At 38.3% G+C, this 10,078-nt stretch overlaps 1 protein-coding gene and 1 long non-coding RNA gene across 2 annotated transcripts; one reads left to right on the top strand and one right to left on the bottom strand.

Moving 5' to 3' along the window:
* The first annotated feature begins 222 nt into the window (after positions 1-222).
* Positions 223-1,012, top strand: LOC131016486 (transcription factor bHLH140). The gene has a single exon (XM_057945190.1). The coding sequence runs from the start codon at positions 270-272 to the stop codon at positions 741-743; it is 474 nt and encodes a 157-aa protein (XP_057801173.1). The 5' UTR covers positions 223-269; the 3' UTR covers positions 744-1,012.
* Positions 1,013-3,552: 2,540 nt separating this feature from the next.
* LOC131016485 (uncharacterized) lies at positions 3,553-6,613 on the bottom strand. Its single transcript, XR_009099019.1, has 3 exons — positions 6,306-6,613; positions 4,308-4,370; positions 3,553-3,791 (listed from the first exon to the last, which is right to left on the bottom strand). It is a non-coding gene; the product is annotated as an uncharacterized LOC131016485 (long non-coding RNA).
* Positions 6,614-10,078: the final 3,465 nt, after the last annotated feature.

Below are 10,078 nucleotides of genomic sequence, written 5' to 3'. Positions count from 1 at the left end.
CAATAATTAATGATGAAAACAACAAACTTATCTAGTTTTTTAATAAGCGATTTTTTTACCGTAGAGACTCTAGAGACACTTTGATACACACATAAAATAAAATATAATTTTGTAATTGCAAGGTAACGTTTTAAAATTTGTGTTATGGAGCACGTGAGTGTCATTCAGTAGGCATCCCAAATAAACCTAGTCAGCACACTATATATATGATGATGATGATGAGTGATGACAATCCCAAATTCACAACATCAATCTACCCACTATCTCTCATGGATTACTCTTCCTTTTCAAACCCTAGTTCGTGCGGCTCCACTTCCTCCGAGAAGAGCAAGAAGAAGAGGGGAGTGGCAGCCGTGAAGCTGTCGACGGACCCTCAGAGCGTGGCGGCGAGGCAGCGGCGCCACCGCATCAGCGACAGGTTCAAGATTCTGCAGAGCCTGGTGCCCGGCGGCTCCAAGATGGACACGGTTTCGATGCTGGAGCAAGCCATACAGTACGTCAAGTTTCTCAAGACTCAGATTTGGCTGCAGCAGGCCATGATCAACTTAGTTGATGTTGATGATGCTGCTCCCACAATTTCCAGTTTCCAACCCAATAATAGCGCTAGCGCACTCCCTCCGCTTAATCATCAGGGCTTTGATTGTTACGCGGTGGATCGCTTGCTGCCGGAGTGTGGCCAGTTGCCAGAATCTTGGTTTTCCGGTCAAGAGAATTGGGCTTCTGATGCGTCCATGCACAGCTGATTCTCTTTTCTCTCTCCTCTCTCTTCTCTCTCTCTCTCTTTCTAGTCTGCGTGGCTAATTTGGACAATGATATTATGCTGTCTTTAGTTAGTAGGAGTACTTAGTTTCTTCTTGGGAAAAAGAAGAAAAGCTAATATATATATATATGGAGGAAGAATTTATGCTTTCTACTAGTATATCTACTGTATTTTGTTTTTGTAGTTTTTCTGCTGTTTGTAAAACTTATGATGCGGAAGGGAAATGAATATTAATTTCATATTGGCCTGGTTGTAATTTATGAACATATTTTAGTAAATTATATGCTTTTTGAAAAGAAAAAAGTGAGTTCGAGGGTTTTTTAGGACAGTAATTTAGATTGATTTGGAAATTAGGACAATAACTTTCGAACTTGTAAAAATAGGACACTAATTTTTTTTAGAGTAAAACAGGACATTAATTAATAAGTGTTGCATCCGCAGGACATTTTTTAGCCAGTTATCGGCTGAGAAATGTCCTATTTTTACGACGCTTATTAATTAGTGTCCTATTTTATTCTAAAAAATAATTAGTGTCCTATTTTTACAAGTCTGAAAGTTATTGTCCTAATTTTCAAATCAATCTAAGTTAATGTCCTAAAACATCCCCTGATTCGAAAAAAGTCCATGTAAATACATAAATTTTGCTCTTTTTCCATTTTGCACATGACTTTTAATTTTTTTTTTCTGTAAAATCACCAATTTTTTATTTTGTTCAATTTTTCTACAATTTTAAATTTCGTCAAAATTGAATCTAACTTGACGCTTATATAACAATTAAATGACATGCCCAATTAAATGAATCGACTAAACGTCATCGTTTGATGTCTTAAATATCATATTAAGACAAAAAAATCTCTTATTTTGTTCAAATTGAATTTGACTTGACGCTCATGTTTTAGTCCTAAGATAGTATGTAAGATATCAAAACAACATCGTCTAATTAATTCATTTAATTGGACGTGTCATTTAATTGACACATAAGCGTCAAGTCAAATTCAATTTTAGTGAAATTTAAAATTGTGAAAAAATTAAACAAATCAAAAGCTGGTGATTTTTTTTTTTAAAAAAAAATAAATAAATAAAATTAAATGCTATATGCAAAATGGCAGAGGGAGCGTGTATGTATATTCATTTTCCCTTGTAAGAACTAGAAGTGTAATATAATAATAGACGACAACATTTATTACTAGAACAACATGTGCAACTAGACATAAAAATTCGGTAATTCGGTTGCACCATTCATTAATTCCTTGAAGTTTAAATGCTCAATTCTCTGTCGCAAAATAGTGTACAGTCTACAGAAGTAGAAATGCACAAGGCGAACGCTATTTAATAAAAAAATATGTTAAAAATTTAATATAATATTAACATAAAATATCAAAACACTTATTTAGAGGTTAAAAAACAAATTCTATTTTTAAAAGGCATTGAAATCTTAAAATGATATAGGAAACAAAATACTTCTAGCCTCTAGGACAAGTTAATAATAATCCTTGTATTAATTTCCTCCACTTGAAAAGAACTCAACCCGAATGATCTAAGACTAATAGCTAGAAAGCTCAATTGAGAAATAATTAAACACTTTTTATTTTTGAAAAATATCTTCACAGATCTAATACAAATATGGCGATAACATCCGGAGCGATTATTTTGGTTATAAAATTTTCAAAGTCCCTTTACTTTAATGAAAAGTGAGAAAAAAAATATTTTTACCATTTTTCTTTTGGAAATCAAAGAAGAGAATGTTGGAAATTGGTTATTGAGTAATCAATATTTGATTAATTTTCGAGTACCGAAAATATTTAATTTAGCGGAATTAAATGGCACAAGATCAATTTACGTTTCGAGTAGCTAATCATAGTATATTTATTTACTCAAAACCGATTTCCAGTGAATGAGAAATAATTAAGAGGAAATTTATAAAAAAATACCAACTTTTAAGTGATATCCCTTTTAGCCCATCTTTAAAACTAACTCTTTTGTATACCAAAACCTGTAAAAGACTAAAATAGCCCTTGCGGTCCCCACCACTTGAAGACAAAGTCAAACCCGTGTCCACGATCGCGGATACGACGGCCACGATGGGGGCTGCCGTGATCACGATGGGGGCTCCCATCGTGGACACGATGGTAGCCATCGTGGGCCACAGTCGTGTCCACGATGGGAGTCCTCCATCGCGTCCACAACGGGCGACGGCGATGGCACGACCGAGGTGAAGGGGGCTGCGGCAACGGGGCACGACGACGGCACGATCGTCGCCCACGTCGTGCCCACGATCACACGACGGGGAAGAGAGCGATGGGCGATGGCACAAGCGAGGAGGGGGGCGACCGACGAGGGGTGGGAAGGGGGCGAAGGCCACGATGGGGGGAAAGGGGAGGACACGACGAGGGGAAGGGGGGGCGGGGAGCAAGGGGACGACGGGAAAGGGGGCGAAGGCCACGACGTGAGGGCACGATGGCAATGTCTCGGCCGATAAGATCGTCCCCCGACCGTCGTGTCCATCGTGGGCACGATGGGCAGGGGGCACGATCGTGACCATCGACGGGGTGGGGATGAGGTGGGAGCAGGGGACGATGGATACGACTGTCGCAGCCCGATCCCGACGCTAGTGATAGCGGGATACGAGTATCGTTACGACTATTTTAAGAGAATAAAAGACAAGAAGAATAGATTGAACATCAAGCGGAAGCTCGCATGAAAAAGTGTTAAGGAAATCATCTTAAATCAACTCCAGGGGTATAAACGTCAACATCGTCATAACTTCGTAATTATCAGGAATTTCAAGAACAAAAACAAAGCGGGTATAGCTCATTTTTTATAAGGAAGCATAAAATTCAGAGTATCGCAGCAAAAGGCGAACTGATTATATGTATGAAGACACATAACCGAGAGTACATTGCTTGATTCAAAAGAAAATAAAGTAACTCAATCATCAAGACAGTATCGACAAAATGGAAATGCGATAAAGTAAATACATCAACTAAACAATCCCCCACCAGAACCAGACCAATCTCGCTCCTCGCTTAGCCTGCACATTTAGAAATACATGCAGGGCGTGAGTACATAATACTCAGTGGGCAAACGCCGAAAAACAAGAAAGGTGCTCTTAGAGCTATAGGTTTGAAACTTGCCACATCTCAGCAATACACAGGAATAAATTAGTGTAAATGAACCTGTGTAAGCAGTTTTAATAAACATGACATCATAAAGAAACGACTGCAGTCAAAGATCTCAACATGTATGCACCACATCTACAACTCATCAATATCAAAGGTACTGAGAAGTAGGCCTCCCTCTCAAGTACCGTGACCGGCCGACCCGAAGACGGCTCGCAGTCACTCACCTCTGTGCACAAAATCCCGCTTGAGGCAGAGCCGAATTCGTCTCATCAGTAGAGGGTAACACACAAGTCATTATCAACAAAAATCGGCAAGTCAAACAGTTCTCAAACATCATTTATCTCAAAACATTTGATAAACTCATAACATCATCAAAACAGTTTAGAAAGCTCGTATGATATATGTATACTCAAAATATTGCCCACCTGAAGTCCTTCGCTCAACTTGGAAAGGAAAACAGGCGACTTACTTCTTCATCTCGCTCGGGCCTTCATATATCATCATCATCGTCATCGAAGGTTCATGTGATAAAACAAACCTTAGTTAGAACTCGTTACTAAAACCAATCTCGTCTCAAACTAATACTTCTCACTCATCTTCTATTTACCCAATAAATCTCAATCCCTAGGTTTACTTAACTTCTAAGGATTCATATGTCCTATTCTCGACTTAACACTCAACTCGGATCAAACTCATAGCAATCAAGCATATAAACAAGCATAAACACATAAGCATATCAAATCACACATAGACATGTCACAAAACAAACCTCATTCTGCACTGACACGAATTATAAACGTCACCAGACTTGGCACAGAACTCCACTGGAGTCGTAACCTATTCCATTTGAAACCTCTTTGAGTCTAGTTTCATTCAAAAAATAGTAGGATTAAAAACTCCAAGTAGTTTAGGAGATATGACTGTTTTACTACAGTCTACCATATTCGGCAGTTTTGAGCAATCGAAAGCTTTGATTTTTGAAAAAATAGTAAACGGTGTCGAAAAGGTCTGAAATTTGGTGGGTACATATCTAAGACAATCATGTATTAACAATAAAAATTTGGGCTCCAAAACGTTAGGGAAAGATACTGGAAAAGGTGACTCTATTGGCTACTCACCGAACATTTCGGCAGAACGTAGCAGTTTTGGTTTTATATTTTATAAAAATAGTAAACGAAGTCCAAATGACTTGAAATTTTAGAAGTATGTTCAAGACTCGCGTATAAACGTATCATAAAATTTTCAAGGTATTTGGGTAACAAAACCTTTCGAAATCAGTAGGTCAGTGCGTCACGAAAATGACTCCCAACTCAAACACACAAGCAAACCTGCTCAACTCTACATTTCTTCAATGAAAACTCCCCAAAACTCAACTTACGCACTTATAGCACTCAAAAACATTCAAGCACAACATATTACTCATCACAACTCAAACTTGACTCTTCTCTTACATCTCAAACTCAAATCTCAAAGAAAACGTCTCAAAGAACGCATCGTTTCAATTCTCATCTCATTTTCATGCTCAAAAGTACTCAATTAATCATATATGACTTCATACATCACATAACTCATTACACATACATAGATTCTATTATATCATGCAAACTAATCTCGAAGAAAAACTCACGTATCAACGTAGACTCTTAATTAAAGCATGACAAACGTTCACATAATGATCGTAAAACAATTAAACCTCATTAAACCAATCATTGACCTCTCAACATATGAGAACTCAAAAACTTATATAAACTAAACTAAGTCAAAATTTTATATAACTAACAATTGACCTAATCAAACATAATTGACACTAATACCATGCTCAATTACAATTATCCTAAGCCAATTCACTTAATTAACACACAGGCATGAAAGTCCTAATTTTTATTAAACTAAACTTTTTGAAATTCCACAAACACACATGAAACTTTAATTCAATCATAGATCTATCAATTTTAACCATTTAATCTCACATATAAACCATCAATTAACAATTTGGGGCATAGATACACATATCCCTAATTTTATCAAACTAACTCACATCAAAGTCATCAATTAACATCATATCCTCAATCTACTCCATCAATCATCATTTTAGACATCTCATAGACTCATTTTCATCATCAATTCATCATTTAAAACATCAACTCAAAATTTCCCAATTTTGGGTAAACTAAACTCAACCAAACTTTGCATCTTAAGACATAGCTTTTCAATACACACATCAATCATCACCAAACATATCATAGATCACTTTTCTCACCCCAATTTAAGGAAAGAAAAAGAAATTTTTTTGAAGGGTAGAAACCCACAATTTTCGAAAATTTGAAGAACAAAGGGAGGGGGTGATTTCTTGCTTCAATCTTCCAAATAAACTCACATATAACATCATACAAGCTAGATCTATGAAATTAAAGATCACTTACCCAAGCTCACACCAAGAACCAAACTTTCTCTTTCTAACTCCAAGACTAAACTTCCATGGATCTCTTGAATTCTAGGAGATAGAAGGTGTTTAGGCTAGATTTAGAGGTGGATTTGAGCTCTTGGTATGAATCTATGAAGCTTTTGTGGTCTTCATCAATGGTGGTTATGGAGGAAAGAGAGAGATGAGGGAGAAAAGGAGATGGACGAAAATGGGGGAGTGAGAGAGTGAGAGAGATTTTCCAAGATTGATTTTGATATGGATGATCTTTGAGAAGATTTGTTTTGATACTTAGAATATTTGCAAATCTTAGAAGAGATTTGGCATTTAATGCCTTGATCCCCTAATCTCTACACCCTTAATCCACTTGGCAATTTAGCAATTAGGCACATGCTTAAGGGATTAAAATAATAATGTGAGAGAGTGTAGTAAATGAATAATAACAATAATTATCATGGAAATGTTACTCAATAATAAAATGTCATAGCATAATTATTCATGTGACCAAAATAAAATAATTATAGCACTAATATTAGTGCACTCACTCAATTATAATATTCCTCATCATAGGAAAAATAATTTGAAAATATTTTATTTGGAGAAAATTCTATAAACCGGCATTCTTTGATTTCTCGGTAAAAATAAGTCGCACTTGCTTTGGAAACTTAATTAAAATTCCAAGTGCTAAAGTTCTCAAATAAAAAAAAAAATCATAATAACTTGCTCATAAAAGCACACGTAACGAAAATCACATAATCAATCAGTCACGTAAATTCACATAACATCACATTAGAGCAATCGGCAAAATACGAACGAACTAAACGTCTCTCAGACCGACTCTTTTCATCAAGGGTTCTCACTCTTTCTTTCTCGACTCTATTTCCAACTCATTATTCCTATTTTCTTAATAGGACAGTCAATCTCTCTGATAACTCGGTATCCGGTAACTCTATTCCCGGTAGTTGGAAATAAAATAAAATCTCAGCTCAATTTAATCAGCATCTCAACTCAACTCATTTCTCAAATCTCTTCACTGTAACTCTATCATTGGTTTGTCCACTCATACCTCCATTTAAAAGACAATCTGCCTTATCTGGTCATAAAAAAAATAATAATCTCGCATCTCGACATCTCAGTACTCTCAATAGTTTTAAGACACTATCTCACAACATAAGGAAAAATACGGGGTGCAACAACGACGGTCATGGACACGACCGTGGCCATCGTGGGCACGATCGTGTCCACGATCGTGGCCATCGACGGGGTGGGAATGGGGCTGGGGCAGGGGACGATGGACACGACGGTCGTGGACACGGTCGTGTCCACGATCGTGGCCATCGACGGGGTGGGAATGGGGCTGGGGCGGGGGACGATGGACACAACGTGTCACACCCCAATTCTTGAACGAATAAAATATAATCGAGGTGCGACTAAAATCATAGAAATAAATAAGGAAAGAACCTTGTGGGATTCAAATAATGGGATAAAAGTCGGGGAACAGCCTTTGAGTGAAGAAAGACAAAAATCAAGTGATATTAATCAATCAACAACATTCTAAGCCTTAGGATCACAAGTTCGGTTTCATGCTTCCGATAACCAATGTTAATAACATAGAGCTAGAAGTTGAGAATTTAAACTCGATAAGAAACATAATTCAGAATTTAACATAAAAGTCTTAAGTTGGAGAAACAAAAGACAAATAAGAGCTAGTGTAACAGCGGAAGACAAAATACGGAGTTGAACTCTAGCCTCAGCTCTGCCCCGTCAGCACCGACCAATCAACCTGAAAACATTTGAAAGTAATTTTGGGCTAAGTACTAATGTACTTAGTGGGCTAGCATTTTTATAAACATTTCATAATCATAAGAGCAGTTTATCCAATTATACATGACATGACTTAGAAGGTTTTAAATTGAAATAACTTCTAAGCATGTTAAAACATTTTATTATATTGCGCGCAATTGTCACACTCCCTTTCCGTTACTCGCTGTGATCCCGGACCTTTTAGCCACCGACGGATCCATTACTCCTGCTTTACTTGGACTGAGGGCGTAACCCAGCCAAGTTCCCATTTGGGACCCAATGCTCCGGAACACATCCCGTCGAGCACCCTTATAACGCCTCATACATGATTAGTGCCCGATGGAGATCAACCCACCAGGTCAGCTAATAGGTGTACACAATTCTCAAATAACGTGTTAGGTCAAGAGAGAACCTCGATCGATTCATTGTTGCGAGCCTTAAACAGAGCAGAGTGCACAAAATATTTTATCGGATAAACAGTTTTCATTTCATTGAAACATTTAAGCTCAATAGCTAAATCATATATTTGGAAAATAAGCCCACCTGATTAGGCAATGCCTGTCGTTTAATCTTAACTCTGAATCGGTATAGCAGTGCTAATCCTCACGATCCACAAAGCCTACAAGAAATCTAAAATCTTAATAGGTCTCATGAATCTAATCTTAAAGTCTTAGTGGTGCTTATCATCCTATGATTCACTTAGCCGGGTTTTCAAAATAAATAAATATTTGAAAACTAAAATTCTTGAGTTTAAGGACACCAACAATATCCTTGCTCGATTTTACTTAAATAATTGAATTAATAATAAAATCAATTTAATCATAAATGATTTTATGTAAAATGTTTGATGCAAAATTAATTCATGCTTTAACTCACATAATTAAATAAATATATTTAACATATGCACATAATAAGAAAATACTATTATGCAAACTTTTTCAAAAAAAATAATTAATTAAACTTAAATAAAGAGTCAATTTAATAAATCAATTAAACAAGTCCAACAATTAAATGGAAGTCCATATTTTTATTTCAAAAATTCGCAGCCCAAACAAAAGTAAATAGTAATCCACCATTTAAACTAAAATTTCGGCCCAGAGTTTAATTAAAAACGGCCCAAGCAAATAAAAAAAATGCAGCCCAAAACTAATTAATACCCGGCCCAAACACTCGGCCCAAACAAAGCCCAAACCCCCAAATCTATTTTCTCTCCTTCTTCTTTCTTAAACAACTCACGCACACACACACACCTCTCACAACACACGCACACCCCCACACAGTCGCCCAGCTCCCCACCCCTTCTCCCTCATCTCCGGCCAACGCCGGCCCTCTTCCGGCGCAGCAGCAACCGCTGGGAACCCCGGTCAACGCCACGCCACCCTCTGACCTCTCTCTCTCGTCCCTCTCCCACGGAATACACACACGACGCACCACCTCAGGCCGCCGACTCCCTCTGAAATCCGGCGGCCGCAGCGGCATTGAAACCATCGCCGCCGCCGCTCGCCCAAACCCAAGCCCTAAATCACCTCACTTCCCTCCTAACCTTCCTCTCTCTCTAAATCCCACTGGAGCCCTAGATCCCCAAACTCTAGATCGACCCTACCTTAAATTTCCGGCAGCGACGACGCCACACACGCCGCCGCCTCCGCCCCTTCAAATCTCCGGCGACTGCACAACCATAGGCTGCCGCCGCCGAGCTCCGGATCCCCCTGATTTCAGGCACTCTAATCGCGGCCCTTGGCCTCGATTCACGACGAGCAGCAGCTAATTGCCGCCGTCGTCGCCACCCTGCCTCCCTCTCTTCCGTTTGTTCGGCCGGACAGCAGCTCGGAGCCACCGCCGACCGTACCGCCCCCATCTCTCCCCTGACTCGTCTCTCACCACAGCAAGCATACACTCAACATATACATGTAAAAGATAGCTTATTCCCTTTAAAAAAAGCTTTGATTAGCAATTTGCAGAAAATGCATA

The sequence above is a fragment of the Salvia miltiorrhiza genome, chromosome 3, assembly GCF_028751815.1.
Source record: "Salvia miltiorrhiza cultivar Shanhuang (shh) chromosome 3, IMPLAD_Smil_shh, whole genome shotgun sequence".
NCBI classification, from domain to species: Eukaryota; Viridiplantae; Streptophyta; class Magnoliopsida; order Lamiales; family Lamiaceae; genus Salvia; species Salvia miltiorrhiza.
This window is presented reverse-complemented; position numbering and strand designations above follow the sequence as displayed.

Bases quoted from the DNA above. Each gene is read 5' to 3' on its own strand.
- LOC131016486 (XM_057945190.1), top strand. From the start codon at position 270: ATGGATTACTCTTCCTTTTCAAACCCTAGTTCGTGCGGCTCCACTTCC.